The following is a 17,686-nucleotide window of genomic DNA, read 5'->3' as shown; positions in this document are numbered from 1 at the left end:
TCTCCGATGACTTGGACAACCATTAACCATTCCACCATTTGGAACGACTTTGGCAATTTTCAAAAAAAAAAATCCGTTCAAAATTTTTGTCATAAACCATTACAATATTTTCAGTGAATAATGTAGCTAAAATCATCAAAATTCCGAATATAGTTAGGTAACATTATATTGGGGATATACGAATGCGTGGACCTGCACAGACAAATTACTGTCATAAGCTGTAGTATCCATTACGAAATTCAAACACCAAATTTGAAACCATTCCGGAGAAAAATGTCGCTAAAATAATCAAAATGCCGAATATCGGGAGGTACCGTTGTATGGGGGCTATACGAAGACGTGGACCAGCATAGACAATTTTCTGTCATAGGCTGTAGTATCCATAACGAAATTCCAACACCAAATTTGAAACAATTCCGGAGAAAAATGTCGCTAAAATAATCAAAATGCCGAATATCGGGAGATACTGTTATATGGTGGCTATATGAAAATGTGGGTTTGCATGGACAATTTTCTGTCTTAGGCTGTAGTATCCACTACGAACTTCAAAAAGGAAATTTGACATAATTCCGGTAAATAATGTCGCTAAAATCTTGAAAATACCGAATATCGGGAGGAACCGTTATATGGTGTCTATACGAAGACGTGGACCTGCACAGACAATTTTCTGCCATAGGCTGTAGTATCCATTACGAACTTCAAATACAAAATTTGAAATAATTCCGGTAAATAATGTCGCTAAAATCATCAAAATACCGAATATCGAGGGTACCGTTATATGGGGGCTATACGAAGACGTGGACCTACACAGACAATTGAAACAATTCCGAAGTTTGAAATATTTCCGGTAAATAATGTCGCTAAAAACATCAAAATACCGAATATCGGGGGTATCGTTAAATGGGGGCTATACGAAGACGTGGACCTGCACAGACAATTTTCTGCCATAGGATGTAGTATCCATTATGAACTTCAAATACAAAATTTGAAATAATTTCGGTAAATAATGTCGCTAAAAACATCAAAATACCGAATATCGGGGGTATCGTTAAATGGGGGCTATACGAAGACGTGGACCTGCACATACAATTTTCTGTCTTAGGCTGTAGTATACATTACGAATTTTATGGCCCATTTTCAATACCAAAAGTCCTGCAGACATAATATACATTTGAGTAAAATTTTATCAATCTCCTTCAATTCGTTCAAAAGCTAGAGTGATTTCCACAGACGGATAGACGGGCGGACATCGCTAAATCGACATAAAATTTTATGCTGATCAAGAATATATATACTTTATAGGGTCTAAAATGCATATTTCGAGGTGTTTCAACGGAGTGACAAACTTTATATACCCTCCATACTATGGTGGAGGGTATAAAAGGAATATTTCCATTTTTCAAGTATTGTCGATATATGTTTTCCGGTATCACCCATGTTCTCCACAAATAGAACAAGCTACGCCCCTGTTTCAAAGAAGCTAAACAAGTTGGGCATAAATGCAAAATATTAAAATATTTCAAACTTGTTGCAGATCATCATAAATATTTTCAATATTAGAAATACAATTTTAGTAGAGGTGTAGATTTCAAAGCTTAAGGCACACACAGAGTTAATTGAAAACAATTCGAATCGGAAAGATGATATTCGATTGCGGTGCAAATGAACTTTAAAAAATGTCATTGAACAAAAGTTGAAATCAACAAAAAAAAAGTGAAACTAAAAACAAATTAAAATAAAAAAACGATCTCAAATAAAAAAGAAATAAATAAATAAATCTCAAATCATGTTTAGAAGTAGTAAACGGACAAAATGCAAAGTGCAATTGTTGTTCTTGTTATTGTTAATATTTATAGTAAATTTTAAAAGTATCCTTTGTGCAGCTGTAGCATATACGGCGTTCAGCAATGAAGTATTCGACAATACGGATCTCTTGCGATCCAAATATACCGGCCAAATGTTATCCTTTATGAACTTTTCCATTGATCCTTGCGAGGATTTCTATGAATTCGCCTGCGGAAATTGGAAAAATGTTATCGAAGAACATCAGTCGCCTAGTAAACGTACCAATCTTAATGATATTGACTACGGCTTGGCCAATATCGCTGAAATGTTACTACAAGAACCAAATATTTTAAATATTGCCCCCGAATACGATGAGGAGTTTCAATTAACCAAAAAATTCTACTATGATTGTCTGGCAGCCAATCTGGTCGGCATTACAAAATCTGAGGATTATTTGGAAGTTCTTCAACAGATTGGTGGTTTTCCGGCCCTTGATCCTGACTGGGATCCTGCAGCTTTTAGCTGGGTAAATATGAGTGCCCACATGAGCAATTACGGCATTAGTGGTATGATGCGTGAAGGTGTTGTCCCTGAGTACCCTTTCCAAGCCTATTTTGATTTGCCCAGTTTTGGATTAGAAATAGAACTTCATCCGGACAGTATTCAAGACACCAGTTCCAACGCTTATCAAACCAATTATCAAAGAATGCATGACATTTTATCTGTTTATGAAATCGAGGAAGATCAAATACCAGTTATTGTTGATGAAATATTTGAAATGCTTCGGGAGGTACTTGTTGTGTTTGAAGAATTTGATGAAAATGAATTCAAATGCAAAAATATAACCAGTTTACTGGATGAATCCACTGCTGAGGCTGTTAACATTACCGTGAGAGAGCAATGGCAGAGCTATTTAGAGATTGCTTGGAAAAATAAAGATTTGGAATTGGAAGATGATTATAAACCGTGCGATTATCTCTACTATAAACTGGAGACTATATGTGCTGACCACAAAGAAGCTGTTGCAAATTATTTATCCCTGAAATTTTTGCATGAACTCGATTCCCAACTCAAGGATGTGAAGTATCAAAAGGAGTATTGTGTATCGAGGATGCGTGCCGTGATGACGTTTTTATTTGATCATTTGTATATGAAGGTAAGGTTTTTATACTGAAGCAATTCGAAATTGCTAGTCAAAACAAGTTAGAGAGAGTAAATACGAAAGTTTATCCATAGATGGAAAAATATACACGCTAGCGCTTGAGTCTCTTATTCTCTGCCACGATTGAAACAGACATTTACAATTTTTTTTTCCAAAATTGCTTCTTTTAAAAATTGTTTGAGATACCTGTAATCTTCTATCGTGAGTGAGACATTAGTTATTTGATGGGTATAGTAGAAGAAGGGATGTAGATGTGTTAACGCTTGAAAACATTGATATATCAACTTTTTTTGAGTATATATTTTTTTTAAATAAGTAAATTTTATATGTCATATAAGAATCACACCAATCGGAGGTTTTTATGATATACGTTTTTAAACAAATTTTACAAAGAGAAGACAGAGACATGTCAATATCCAACATTTTGGTTTCAAAATTCTATACCATTGACCTTTCAGAAATTCACATGGGTAACTATATTGTTATGATATCATTACAACAGAGGAATTTTCACAGGGTTGCCATATTTTTACTCTGTATTGTATTATTTTTATACTTCTATGTCTTTAATATAAATTCTGGATAAGCGAAAAAAATCAGAATTGGTAATGGGAACTACAGCCTTTGCCTAAAAATTTCGTATGCAGGTCCACGTTTGCGTATAGCATCCATATAACGGTACCTCCCGATATTCTGTATTTTGATGATTTTAGCGGCAAGTGCACATTTTCAGCTGACCTCTTTGGCAAGTAAACACGATCATTTTGTTTGTTTACAAACTGCTGGACAACGAATGTTTTCTCATCGGAGAAAATCAAATTCAGCAGTTCTCCACTTTCGGCCAAGCGAAGCAACTCATTAGCTCTTTTGAGTCTATTTTCTTTCTGTAGCGGTGTTAGTTCTTACACTTTTATACTCCCTACCATACTATGGAGGGTATATTAATTTTGTCATTCCGTTTGTAACTCCTCGAAATACTCATGCCAGACCCAACAAAGTATATATATTCTTGATCAGCGTAAAACTCTAAGACGATTTAACCATGTCCGTCTGTCTGTCCGTCTGTCTGTCTGTTGTAATCACGCTATCTTTCGGAAAAATTGAGATAGAAGGCTAAAATTTTGCACACATGTATATTTTGCCAGTAGGCAGGTTAAGTTCGTAAATGGGCCATGTAGGTCTAAGTTACCATATAACCCCCAAATAACGGTACCTCCCGATATTAGGTATTTTGACCGGAATTGTTTCAAATTTGGCATTTGAAGTTCATAATGGATACTACAGCCTAAGACAGAAAATGGGCCATGTAGGTCCACGTCTTCGTATAGCCCCCATATCCATACCCCCCGATATTCGGTATTTTGATGATTTTATTTCAAAGTTGGCATTTGAAGTTCGTAATAGATGCTGCAGCATAAAATAGAAAATGGGCCATGTAGGTCCACGACTTCGTATGGCCCCCATATACCGTACCCCCTGATATTCGGTATTTTGATGATTTTAGCGACATTATTTACCGGGATTGTTTCAAATTTCGCATGTGAAGTTCGTAATGGATACTTCAGCCCATGCAAGAAAATTGTCTGTGCAGGTCCACGCCTTCGTATAGCCCCCATATAACGGTACACCCTATATTCGGTGTTTTGATGATTTTAGCTACATTATAAACAGATTTTTCTTCAAGTTTCGCATTAAAATATTGTAATAACTTATGACAAAAGTTGCCTATGCAGGTCCACGTCGTCGTATAGTCATTCGGTATTTTTTAAGATTTTAACAGAATTTTTAACGGATTTTATTTTATTTTTTTTATTTTTTTCGAAATTGTCAAATTTGTACCAAATGGTGGAGGGTATTAAAAGTTCGGTCCGGCCGAACTTACAGCTTGTTTACTTGTTTGGAATTTCAGTGGCTTTACCCCGAGCTCATTTTTCAAGATTTTCCGAATGACGGCAACTGCGACGCGGGTTTCGAACAAGTCGCTTCTTTACTTTTCAAATAATTTCTACTGATGTTGCTGTTTTCTTCCGTCCACCTCCTTGACGTCGGGCTACGCTACCAGTATCACGGTAACGAGACACAAAAGACTTATTCACATTTAAATGCTGGAGTGCTTTAACGATAGATACTTGTGGTTTTCCAGCCAAATATAAAGAAATCACACTATCAAGCTTGAATTCCATCACGAATAACCTTGTTTCTGGAAAATTCTCACCAAAATACTTTTTCTTCTTGTAAACAATATAATAAGCTGTCACTGGAATAATTTTAACAGCAGTCGGACGAGTGCACAGGAAATGACAGCAATCTGAATTTGGTTGCAGTTTTTTCATTTCACCCTGTAGTTCCCATTAAACGGAACTCCTAATTTGTTAATATTTGCTATTGGAAAACCAGATAGGAAAATATATTCAGGTGCGGTGTTTGACGTTTCCATATGCAACCGATAAACCCTATTTAGGGGTTTTGAAGAGCTTACCCACACTTTAAATCGATTGATTTATTATTGCAGCCTGTCTTAACTTAGCGGCGTTTTATTTGATACCTATAAAACCCTTCTTAAAGCCTATATGACCTTTTCATAAAATGTAACATTAATGACAATTCAGACAGCTAATTCACGTTTGTGCCTTGACTTTGAATTCAAAGCATTATTTTTTGCATTAATGCAATAAAAAGGTTTAATAAAACTAAATTCCATTCATTAAATTTATTAACAAAGATCGTCATATTACTAATAGCTGTAGTGTAGAAAACAAAAACTATTCGTGATATTTAATAGCTCATTAACCTTTCTTGCAGCTCTACGCCAACGAAGAATTGTTCGACGAGGTGAATGCAATGATTGATGATATCAAATCAAGTTTAAGCTCCCTGGTGGAAGAGGCCGAATGGTTGGATGATGAGACACGTGAAGAAGCTCTTCTTAAAGAAGCGAGCATAAATAAAGTCATCGGACGATATGAAACACCCGAAACCGTACAACGTCTTATAGCTGAAATGAAAAATCTCGAATTCGTTGAAGGTGGAAGTTATGAGGCAAACAATTTAAATTTAAAGAAATTCGAACAATTTATAGATCGCTACAATGGTCTACATGCTGCGGAGTTGGATAACAACACAAAACCGCTGCAATTGCTGGTGGGAATGCAGCCAAATGCTTTTTACTATAATATCGATAATTCCATGTATGTAATGGCGGGTGTATTGCATCCACCAACATTTGATAAGATTTGGCCAAATTCACTGAAATATGGAACGCTGGGCTATTTGGTGGGGCATGAGTTGACCCATGCCCTCGATACAGCGGGTGCCAAATACGATCACACTGGCAGTAAGCGTTACTGGTGGTCTGACTACTCGGATAGTTTGTTCAAGGAGCGAGCCCAATGTTTTGTTGACTACTTCAATAACTATCATGTTCCGGAAATAAATCGCAACATTAACGGCAATATCACGAGAGATGAAAATATTGCCGATGCCGGTGGTTTGCGTGTAGCTATGTTGGCTTATCGTCGTCTAAGGGAAAATATCGCTGCCGAAAATCCAGCATCAGCAATGGATGATAGCGATGAACGTATGCCAGGTTTAGATTTTACACCCGAACAATTATTTTTCCTAGGCAATGCCCAGGTGTGGTGTTCATCCTACAAGGAAGCCAATTATTGGGAGGAGCTGTCCGATGTCCACACCATTGATAAATATCGTGTCTTGGGTATGGTGTCAAATAATGCTGATTTTGCCCAGGCATATAATTGCCCCTTGGGTAGTGCAATGAATCCCGTTGAAGATAAGTGTATAATATGGTAGTTTTAAGGCAACCACAAAAGTAATATAAGAAAATAAATTTAGATAATTGTTATATAGTGTAATATTTATTTGTTTCTTTTGAGGGGTCAGTATATTAGGTTTGACATATTAGCAATAGGAGGCTTAAAATGAGCATTTTGATGGGTGTAGCCTAATTGTATGGAATTCGACATTTTAAACCCTTCATTCCCTCTGAGAGAACCGTTTTGACCAGAAAATACGGAAACTATTCGAAAATGTAAAAGTTACAACCAATTAGAAATGGGAAACAACTATTTTTTACTCGGCCAAGTTCGTCTAGCACAATGTAGTAAAAACGAAAACGAGTTTTTTTTGTGGGCTCTCTTCATTATACCCTCCACATTGAGAAGTAGAGTATATTAACTTTGTCATTCCGTTTGTAACATCCCTAAATATTGGTCGTAGACCCTATAAAGTATATATATTCATGATCGGTCGATTTAACGGTGTCCGTCTGTCTGTCAAAATTTGGCACAACAATTTGTATTGTCCACGTTTTGGCATAGCCGCCATAGAACGGTACCTCCCGATGTTCACTATTTTGATGATTTTCGCCACACTTTTTCACGGATTTGTCTAAAAATTTGTATTTGTAGGTCATAATAGGTCCTAGCTCCGGTGGCGAAACATTGTATATATAGGTGTAAAAACATTTTCTATGCTATAAAGCAATTTTTTTCAGATAATAAATTATGTGAAACGCCTTAACGTATGTTATTAAAACGCTTAACATAAATATAGTAAAATAGCAGCTATGTTCGGCCTTAGTAATAGCAGCTAAGTAATGTCGCTAATATAATGAAAATACCGAGTATCGGGTGGTACCGTCATATGGTGGCGATACGAAGATGTAGACCTACATACAAACATTTTTCTCATAGGCTGTAGCACCCATTACAAACTTCAAATACGAAATTTTAATTAATTCCGGTAAATAATGTCAAAAATAAAAAAAAATAAAATACCTAATATAAGGGGGTGCCGTTGTACGGGTGTTATAGGATATCGTGGACTTATAATAACACTTCTCTTCCAGAGGGTAAAGTACTCAGAAAGAACTCCTTGTGTGGATTTTCATACAATTCCATTGAAAAATGTGACTACAATCATAAAAATACCGAATATCGGGGGGTGTCGTTGCATGGGGGCTATACGATATCGTGGACATATATTAACAATTCTCTTCCAGAGGATAAAGTACTCAGAAAAAACACTTGTGTGGATTTTTAGACAATTCCATTGGAAAATGTGGCTAAAATCATCAAAATACCGAATATCGGAGGGTACCGTTGTATGGGGGCTATACGATATCGTGAACCGACATAGCCCACCTTCGAACCTGCCTGCAGACAAAAGACTGATCTGTGCAAAAAAACTTTCTATCTTTATTCATTTTGACTCTAGCATGATTAAAACAGACGGATGGACGGACAGGGCTAAATCGTCTTGGAATTTTACGCTGATCAAGAATACGATACGTTGTTATGTCTAAAATGATTATTTCGATGAGTTACAAACGGAATGATGAACTTATTATACCCTCCATACTATGTATGGTTGAGGGTATACAAATCTAAACCTAGGATTGCATGACTTTACCTTCTTAATTGTGTACCAAAAATAACCCCAAGGTGCTCGGCCCTATTTCAGTTCTTTGGCGGCGATGTGGCAACATCCCCCAAAAATCCATCAGCCGATTGCGTTTCCCCTATGTCTCATTCGTAAACAACAGAGATCCCTCGGAGATTTTGCTTTCTCTTTAACTTTTATCGGACATTCCTCTTTACCTTTCTTCTTTCTTTCATTTTGGGTTTCATCCGATAGATTTACACAACAGTCACAACAGTTCTGGAAGTTTAACCCGCCAGCACAATGATAGCCTTACGTAGAATAGTTTATAATAGACAATTTGAACAACTCCTTAGGACGATGTCCGCTACTAAGGCCAGTTATATCACTGGAGGCAAAGTGTGCCAAAACGATAGTAATCTACCGGCATTGCAAAATCCATTTGCCTCTTCCATTGCAAGGCATTTTAGTTTAACAAAATCACATCAAAAATACAATAAAAAGGATGTGGAATCGGATAGTGAAGACGAAGAGGAAACTGAGTTTAAGGATGAGAGAGACTCCAAAGTTGTCAAAGCCAAAGTCAATTCACTGCGAGCCGATTTGATATTGAAAGCCGGTTTGGGAATGGCCAGAAAGTAGGTATAATAACTCACATTTTCTAATCTAATAACGAGTATAATTGGATATATTTTTTCCAAATGTATGGTAGCAAAGTTGAAAACATATTCTATGAGAGTAGAATACGTGTAAATGGTAAAAAGCTGCAAAAGAAAAGTGTTCAGGTTAGTTGCCTTGTACAATTCAGTTGAAAGTCAATCTCAGTAATTCTGTCTTTTCTCTTTCAGCTCCACGATGGTGACGAAATTGATGTCATACGAGGTTTCAGCCAGACCAATCCATCTCATTTGATAGTATCTCGTGTCATAATTCTTTCGGAAGCTGAGCGTGAAGAGGGATTCAGTGTCCAATTGAGACGTTATAAAAGTCTACTTATTGAAAACTATTCCGGCTCAAATGCTTTCAAGGCTTCTGGTGGAGGGGATCACTGACGGACATTTAATTGAAAGACTTGTGTTATATTACAGAGACCAAAGTGTGAAATGCCGATTGTTAAATTCTAAAATTATAGTCAATTATTAAAAATTCAACTAAGAACCTAAGGATTTTTAACTTAGCTAATATAAATACCAACATAATTCCTAAAATATCAGGCTCAAATCGAAAAACTATTGATTAAATGAGATTAAAATTTAAAACTTAATTTCTAGTTTGAGGGCTATTTTATTTAGATCTACATATATTTAAGGGTATCCCTTTTATATTAAGGATACTTTTTACGATTTTTTATTTCTTCTAGCCATTCTGTTGGTTTTCAGAATTCACTTATTGGAACTTTAAACCTTTTTTACTCAATTAGAGAAAATACATTTGATTCTATGTACGATTTGAATTTATGTACGATGTAAGATTAGTTGTGGTTTATACATATCACATTCTATTTATCTAATAGTTTTCCCTTCAAAATTGCTTTAATGGGTTTTTTATGTCTTCTATAAAGGCTTTCTTCTGGTCTGAACAAAAAATATCCTGGTTTAAACAAATACTTCATCTTCGCCATCCAGTGGTCTATAAAAAATCTACTATTTTCATCGGATATAAGGACTACGCTCTCCATTCTGATCGTCTGTCTAGAAGCACTGCATCTATAAGTTCTCTCTATCGATTTTTTACTTAAACTCCCTACTGCCAAGCTTTTTGATTGAGAACACTCTTTTGTTAAAGGAACTACATTTTCTATTGTTATTTTTTAATGATTTTATTTTTCGAATTTTTCTTATTTCTTTTCTTTTTAGGCTTTTTGTTGGGGTTCGGTTTGATTTTATGTACAACAAGTGATTTGTATTCACCTAAGAAATCAACTGATTCATCGTCAGAATCTGAATTTTGAATATCTTGAGGTTCCTTTACACATGAACTGGAATCATCTTGCAATGACACTTCCATAGGTTGTACTTCTTCTTTTGATTTAATTTGGATTTTTGGTATATTATCCATAATTCGTGATAATGTATCGAGGGCTACATTTTCATCTTGTAAACTTGTTTCTCTCTTGACAACACTTCCTTTGCCAAATGAAATATAATCACCTTTCCAGGAATCTTTGTCCGTGCCAGTAGATAATTCTGGCGATTTAACAGATTCCTCAACATTTTCTGGGTTGTTATCTCTTTTAATGTTACTAGATTTCCTTTTGGGTTTCTTAATGGGCACAACTTCTTTCTTCACCCTTTTAGGTTTTCTTCTTTGCTCAACCCATTTGTATAAATCCTCACTAATATCATCAAGGTTTTTGGGCAAAACCATACAGAGCGTTCTTATACCGAATAATTTTTCTGTGAATTCTTCCAAACGAGGTTGAGCATATACGGGTTGAGTTTCATCCTTAATTTCGGCATTGCGAGCCACCAACGATGCTATATGACTGGGTTTAATACTCAATGAAATGAAAACACAAGAACTTTGCTGGTTATTTATTGTCCGCAGGCCACTTTCCAAACCTAAGTGAATATGTTTAGCGGTGACAAATTTTTTGGCTTCCATGCCGCTATTAGAAATCGCTGTTTGCAATATATTCTCTAGTTGGACAAGTTCATCTTCACTTAAAATTGGACTGCAATGAAAGTTGATTTATATTAAATGCAACCAACGGTAGGTCATCACTGATTTACCTCTTTTTCTTTGCTGGATTCGCTAAAATAGTTTTTAGTTTTGGAAGAGCCTTCTGTTTTCCCCTTGCTTCCTTATCCTTAAGGCTCATGTTAGAATTCCTCATCCTTTCCTTATATTTCACGTGTATCAACAACAAAATTTTGTTTTGATTTGAGTGGGGTATGTTCAGTGTGGACATTGCGTTACACAATGGTTAGTGGCAACGTAAAAGTACGTTTACATTATTGAATGTTAAGCAATTAGGCAAAGGGATCAGGTGGAATGTGAAAACATATGTTAAATTTATTCAAATTATGCAATTATAAGGGTCAATCCATCCCCTGTGGGTTAAACAGCAATTATTATTTTAATGTCGCTTCTGAAAATGTCTCAAAGTAATAAGAATACACATACAAGAACTGTTTACGTGTTATGACATTACAAGACCCAAACAAATTGTTTTCAGGTGATTGCTATACTCTGATTGTACGGTGGTTTAAAAGTCTTGAACAAGAAAACAGATGATTTGGGAAACTATATATGTTTTTATATTTTATTTATTATTAAAATCGAAGTGTGTTTAAAACTAAAGCTATGTGTATTATTTTTATAATGTTTAATAAAATATAAATAAAATAAAATTTTAATAAAATTAATATGATAATAGTAAGTGTATTAAATATAAATCCATTCTTAACGGGGTTTTAAACCACGCTTTACATAATTATTTTTTTATAAAAACCACGCTTTACATAACTTTTTTTTATAAAAATAAATGTTTACACTCAATAAGGCTTAAATGTCTTTTCGTTTCGTCTGATCTCATTCTGCTAAATCAATAGTTGATTGCTTTCTGGAGCATCAATGATAATTTGTTTTACAGCATTTTTACAATTGTTCCTAACCAAGATTAAAATCTCAATTTTGATTTAATCCCTCAATAGTTTTGGATCCTTCCATATAACAAAGACTTCCGGTAGGACAGGTACTTCATCACTTGAATCATCTGTATTGATTATTTTCGGTTTATTAGTTTCATGGGTGTATTTGAACTTATTTAAGTTGAAAGGCTTCGCAATATTTGGATTTTTGCTAAAAAATTCGTACCAATTCCGGGTTTTATTTGAAGAATTTAAGGTTGCATTAGTTGACACTTCGTTTGTTAAACTAGAATCATTGATGTTAATTTGACCATCCTTTGAGAAGTTACAACGTGGTATTTGTAAAATGGATGTAGCATAGTTGCTGCCTTGGATTTTACCTTCAATTTTCGTGATATCGCCATAACTTGTTGGATTATCTTCAATATCATTTTTGCGTGTGACAGGTTCAGTATTACTTTCATTTGGAGGTAACGCCAATGGACTACTCTTGAAATTGTCTGTGATGTATTTCAAGCCAGCACCGTTCACATCCTTGTTTTGGACACGCTGATTGTCAAATGAAGATGCTGATGGAAGAGGGTTGAAGTAAACCTTATCGGTTCCGCCAATATTCAATTTGTTTGAATGTGTTAACTCAATAGTTGCTCTGCTCTCTTGAACTTCCTTAGTCGAGTTGGAATTTTTGTTTTGTATCTTTATTTCCGTTATGACATTTGATGTAGTCGTTTCAAATGTCGGCACTTCTGACTTGTTATATTGATTCTCCAAAGGCTTAAAAAAAAATAAGGATTCCAATATTTTGCCAACATAACGTTTGGATGGATTAGAAGATTTGGTTTTGGCAACGTACGGGCGGTAGCTTCTATAATTGTATGCTTTAGGCCGAGCGATATAACTTTCCACAAGACTGACATATTCTCGCGAAGATTTTGGCCTTTGCAATATATGTTCCATTCTTGTTCGAAAGCTTTCCATCCTGGGTCTCCAGGGATAGCTTTGGCCAACTTTTAGATTTGTGATACCAAATAGAAAGAAAATGAGAAAATATTTCGACAACATTTTGATTTGAGTGGTGAAAGAAAACTGTTGCTCGCTTCCTGATACGAAACGGTTTAAATATCGATGACAGAAATACTTCCGCAATGCCGGACACTTTTTTACCTGCTTTTTGTATTTTTTAAACACACAAACAAAAGGGTTGACCATTGTTTGTTTTTTTTTTTTTTTTTTTTGGATTTCCTACTGTGGCAATTAGGAAGGAGGGGGTTTTAACACTTGCATTTTCAACGTTCCCAAAAGGCCGTGACAAACATGAGCGCTTCTAATTACCTAAATTATCCCATGAAGTTAATAATACCGGTATGCGAAACAATATAACCTTGAAATATTAATTTCGTTTTCTATTCAACAATCCTTTATTCTTAAATGTTTTATCCTGTTACCAATTCAACATATTTGGGGAAATTTGTCAGATTCTGTAATTCTTTTCAATGATCAATGGGGAAATTTTATTCAAATAAACTACATTTTTACCTGTCAATAAATATGGGAATTTTGTAATTACGAAAATGCCCAGTAGCCAAATGTAATAGAAATACCTAATTAGATCATGGTTTTCAGCATTTTCTCTGAAATATGGAGTTTAAACAAACAAAATTATCGTGTTCACTTGCCAAAGAGATCAGCTGAAAATGTGCACCTTCGGTTGTCCACCAGAATTCAAGCGCCGGCCATGGTGATGCTTTGGGCCGCCATAACAACCGATGGTCGCTCTCCGCTCGTATTAATCGGCCGTGGCATCAGAATAAATGCCGAATATTATTGCGAAAATATTCTGGAGGGTGTATTGAAGCCTTGGGCACGCAAATATTTTCGCTGAAGACCTTGGACATTCCAACAGAACTCATCACCATCACCATCGCACTCAGCACACGCCACCCAAGAATGGATACAAAATGACGTTCCTCGCTTCATTTCCAGCGCACAATGGCCACCAAAATATCCGGATACCAATCCTTTGGAGTAGATTGGAAAGCAAGGTTGGCACTAAAACATGCCAAAGTGTCGATCACCTCAAGCAAGCGCTTCGCCGGGAATGGGCCAAAATAACTCAGAGCAACATTCGGGCAGCGTGTGACGGTTTCATTGGCCGTTTGAAGGCCATAATTCGTGCCAAAGGTGACCAATTCGAAAAAAATATAAACTTATTCTAAAATTGCCATGCCATTTGCTAAAGTTTTTTGCTTTTATTCAATAAAATAAAAAAATGTAAAAATTATGGCGTTTGACTTTGTTGCAGGTTTTTTATCTCACCCATACATAAATAAATTTTGAAATACTGAAGTTATATATCTGCCGAACAACCGACTGAGACTTTCCAACTTGTTAACAAAAAATTTTTGATTGTGATCTATTCTAAATGCCAATATGTTTTAAATCTCAGACACATCTTGCGGTTGAAATCATGGTTCAAAAGTTAACATTGGTAAGATTAAAAATTAACATTTTTTCGGATTTTGAAAATTTGGCGGAACATTTTATTTTTGCTCTATGAGTCTCAACATCTTTGCATAGGTGTAGGAAAATAAATAGGAACATATTTAACCCCTTTTTGCATAGTGATTAAAATTTCCATCATTCCAAATATTGTCTAAAATCTATATGATTCCCTCTAATTATGCCCTCGCCATATGGCTATACAGGTATATATCATTTCATACGGCCAAAACGTGTCTCGTCGAAACAATGATTTTAAACCCTAGCTTTGGACCAAATCAGAATATTGGAGTCTATCTAGAGGTCTCCGTCCGTCTGTCTGCCTGGTCGGTTGGTACACACGATAACTTGGTACATCGTAATATTATTGTTAAACTTAGATAGAGATCGGTTATGGGCAACATTGGCCCACTCTTTCTGTTACACCCCCACAAAAGGTCAAAATTGACAAAGAAAATAAATAACAAAGAATGAAATTCATAAAACGCGAAATGTGCATCCTATTATTTGTAAACTCTGCACATCCGTAAATCGACATAGAATTTAATGCTGATACTTTGTGGGCTCTAAAATGTATGTTTCGACGTGTTTCAAACGGAATGACAAACTTATTATACCCCCCATACTAAGGTGGTGGGTATAAAAACACGCAAAGAGGAATTACATTTTCTTGTTGTTACAACCGCCATCTACATTTCGATTTTGTTATTATAAAAAGTCTAAACCACATTAACTCAGGTTCGTGGCAATACTAATAATGCATTTAATGTGTCTCTTTATCTAACATAAATATAAATTAGAAAGGTCGATTTAATTACCATCAAATATAAATGTTCAATGAAATTTGAAATTTGCAAAAAAATGTTAGATCCGTTTATTGTAAGTCTTCTTAGTACTCATTATGCACAATTTGTCCAGTTTTAAAAAATTGTTTGATCAAAACTTACAACGTTCTAAAAAAAAACCTTTAAACCTTGTAAGTCTGAAATTGCAAGGTTTTTTATAAATAGAACAATGTTTGCCTTTTATACCAAAATATCTTCAAAATCGTTCATACCGAAGAGCATATTAGTAAAACCATTGCAAAATGGACCCACATCAAATTTTTCTGTCCAAAACTAGTTCAACGTATTCATATATAAAATCTAGAAACAAAAAGTGACCACAATATCAAATGTTCAGCCCTATCGCTTCATCCAAATTTAGTAACATTTAGTACGCGTTTTCAAAAACTTCTACATGTCCTCATCCTGGACACCAACAGTACTTTTCGAACAATTATAATACGCATTTTCAAAACCACCACCACCAGATACCAACAGAGACCTCAAAACAAAAAAAGCGTTCCAGCTCTATCCGTTCACCCAATTCCAATTTTATTACCATTCAGGAATTACAATTATAGTACACATTTTCAAAACAACCATGAACAGCGACTCTTATACCAAATTTCAGATCTGTTCACCCGATATCAATTGTAGTACTATTTTGTACTTTTCGTACAATTATAGTACACATTTCCAAAACCATCTCCTCATATTATCTCAACACAGATAGTAATAGTAACCTCAATATCAAATGTGAGGACTCCAGCCCTATTCCTTCAGCCAATATCAAATTTAGTAACACTTAGTACTTTTCGAACCATTATAGGACACATTTCCAAACCACCGACAAATCTCAAACAAATTTCCGAATTTTAACTCTATCTCTTCACCCAATACCAAATATAGTACCATTCTGCACTCCAAAAGTGTATCTCATTCCAAATTTTCAGAATTCTAGCTCATTCCGTTTATCCAAAACAAAGTATTCAATTTTAAGTACATATTAGTACTTTTCTTACCCTTTTAGTACGGATTTCCAAAAGTCCAGTCTTATCAGTCGCCTACGTAACAAAATTCTAACTTTAACTTTTTGGACATTGATTCTCAGTCAGTTATTTCACAATTTTTTTTATACCCTCTTTGGCTAGGGCCAAAACGTGCTTTACCTAAATAACGATTTTAGACCCTAGGTCTCTTTGGACCAAATTCGTTTCAGGACATTTTGTGTCGATCTAAGGGTGTTTGTTTCGTTTTTTCTATCTGGCTGGTGCGCACGATAACTCTTGAAGGAAATATCCGATTTGGTCCAAACTTGGTACATCATAATATTAAATGTAAATGGTCAAGACCAACAATAACACAATATTTCTACCAACACAAGATCTGGTGTGGAGGCGGAGTATATCAGACCACTCCTTCTTGTACCTCCCCCTACAAAGGGTGAAAATGTTGAATAATTATATCTCTCATAAAATACGAAATAAGCAAGAGATTCTCTTCAAATTTCACATATCCTAATATTTCCATCAACACAAAACCAGGTGTAAGGTGAAATATGCCGGACCACTCCTTCTGGTACCTCCCCCACAAACGACCAAAATATTTAAAGAACATATTTTACTTCAAAGAAAGGAAAATTTCTTTCGATTTTGTGAAAACTCAAAGCAAATCTCACTATTTTTGTCAGTGCTAGGTCAGGTGGGGAAATGGTCGATATCGGCCCCCTAACTCAAGTACCTCCCCCACAAAGGGTCAACACTTGGAATAATTAAAACGCTTGTAAAATGTGAAATAAGAGTCCAATTCTACTAACACAATATTTCTACCAACACAAGATCTAGTGTGGAGACGGACCACTCCTACTCGTACCTCCCCTACAAAAGGTGAAAATGTTGAATAATTATATCTCTCATAAAATACGAAATAAGCTACAGTTTCTTTTGAAATTTTAGATATCCCAATATCATCAACACAAAACCAAGTGTGAAGATCAAATATGTCGGACCACTCCTTATGGAACCTCCGGGTCAATATTTTGAATATGTATATCTCTCATAACTTGCTATATATAGATAACGGAACTTCTCAATTTGGGTTATTTAGGATAGCAAGTCGAGGCGTGAAAAGTTCTTTAAAGTCTATCCTCACTTGTTCAACACTCCACCATAGTATGGAGGGTATATTAAGTTTGTCATTTCGTTTGTAACCCCTCGAATTATACAATTTAGATCAGCATAAAATTCTATGTCGATTTAGCGATGCCCGTCCGTCCATCCGTCTGTGGAAATCACTCTAGCTTCCGAACGAAATGAAGTAGATTGATAAAATTTTACTCAAATGTATATTATGTCTGCAGGACTTTTGGTATTGGAAATGGGTCATGTAGGTCCACGTTTTGTTATAACTCCCATATAACGGTA

The 17,686-nt window shown here is 35.4% G+C and overlaps 3 protein-coding genes across 3 annotated transcripts; 2 read left to right on the top strand and 1 right to left on the bottom strand.

Annotated features, from left to right (window-relative positions):
* The first annotated feature begins 1,587 nt into the window (after window positions 1-1,587).
* Window positions 1,588-6,810, top strand: LOC101901125 (membrane metallo-endopeptidase-like 1). Its single transcript, XM_005176637.4, has 2 exons — window positions 1,588-2,941; window positions 5,750-6,810. Exons 1-2 carry the CDS (start codon window positions 1,787-1,789, stop codon window positions 6,755-6,757), a joined length of 2,163 nt encoding a protein of 720 aa, XP_005176694.1. The 5' UTR covers window positions 1,588-1,786; the 3' UTR covers window positions 6,758-6,810.
* A 1,749-nt stretch (window positions 6,811-8,559) lies between these two features.
* On the top strand, window positions 8,560-9,606 carry LOC101901291 (mitochondrial transcription rescue factor 1). The gene is made up of 3 exons (XM_005176638.4): window positions 8,560-8,985; window positions 9,060-9,132; window positions 9,196-9,606. Exons 1-3 carry the CDS (start codon window positions 8,651-8,653, stop codon window positions 9,397-9,399), a joined length of 612 nt encoding a protein of 203 aa, XP_005176695.1. The 5' UTR covers window positions 8,560-8,650; the 3' UTR covers window positions 9,400-9,606.
* Window positions 9,607-10,106: 500 nt separating this feature from the next.
* LOC101887832 (uncharacterized) lies at window positions 10,107-11,246 on the bottom strand. The gene is made up of 2 exons (XM_005176645.4): window positions 11,080-11,246; window positions 10,107-11,021 (listed from the first exon to the last, which is right to left on the bottom strand). The coding sequence occupies exons 1-2, from the start codon at window positions 11,181-11,183 to the stop codon at window positions 10,151-10,153; spliced, it is 975 nt and encodes a 324-aa protein (XP_005176702.4). The 5' UTR covers window positions 11,184-11,246; the 3' UTR covers window positions 10,107-10,150.
* Window positions 11,247-17,686: the final 6,440 nt, after the last annotated feature.

Source organism: Musca domestica, unplaced genomic scaffold, assembly GCF_030504385.1.
Source record: "Musca domestica strain aabys unplaced genomic scaffold, Musca_domestica.polishedcontigs.V.1.1 42, whole genome shotgun sequence".
Lineage (NCBI taxonomy): Eukaryota > Metazoa > Arthropoda > Insecta > Diptera > Muscidae > Musca > Musca domestica.
The sequence above is the reverse complement of the archived record's forward strand: the minus strand, read 5'-3'. Positions and strand labels throughout refer to the sequence as shown.

What these genes read in the sequence shown, in the direction of transcription:
- LOC101901125 (XM_005176637.4), top strand. Translation starts at nt 1,787, where the DNA reads ATGTTTAGAAGTAGTAAACGGACAAAATGCAAAGTGCAATTGTTGTTC. An exon ending in TTGATCATTTGTATATGAAG is followed by an intron (nt 2,942 to 5,749) that starts GTAAGGTTTTTA and finishes CCTTTCTTGCAG; the next exon opens with CTCTACGCCAACGAAGAATT.
- LOC101901291 (XM_005176638.4), top strand. Translation starts at nt 8,651, where the DNA reads ATGATAGCCTTACGTAGAATAGTTTATAATAGACAATTTGAACAACTC. An exon ending in GGTTTGGGAATGGCCAGAAA is followed by an intron (nt 8,986 to 9,059) that starts GTAGGTATAATA and finishes AATGTATGGTAG; the next exon opens with CAAAGTTGAAAACATATTCT. An exon ending in TGCAAAAGAAAAGTGTTCAG is followed by an intron (nt 9,133 to 9,195) that starts GTTAGTTGCCTT and finishes TTTCTCTTTCAG; the next exon opens with CTCCACGATGGTGACGAAAT.
- LOC101887832 (XM_005176645.4), bottom strand. Translation starts at nt 11,183, where the DNA reads ATGAGGAATTCTAACATGAGCCTTAAGGATAAGGAAGCAAGGGGAAAA. An exon ending in AATCCAGCAAAGAAAAAGAG is followed by an intron (nt 11,022 to 11,079) that starts GTAAATCAGTGA and finishes CTTTCATTGCAG; the next exon opens with TCCAATTTTAAGTGAAGATG.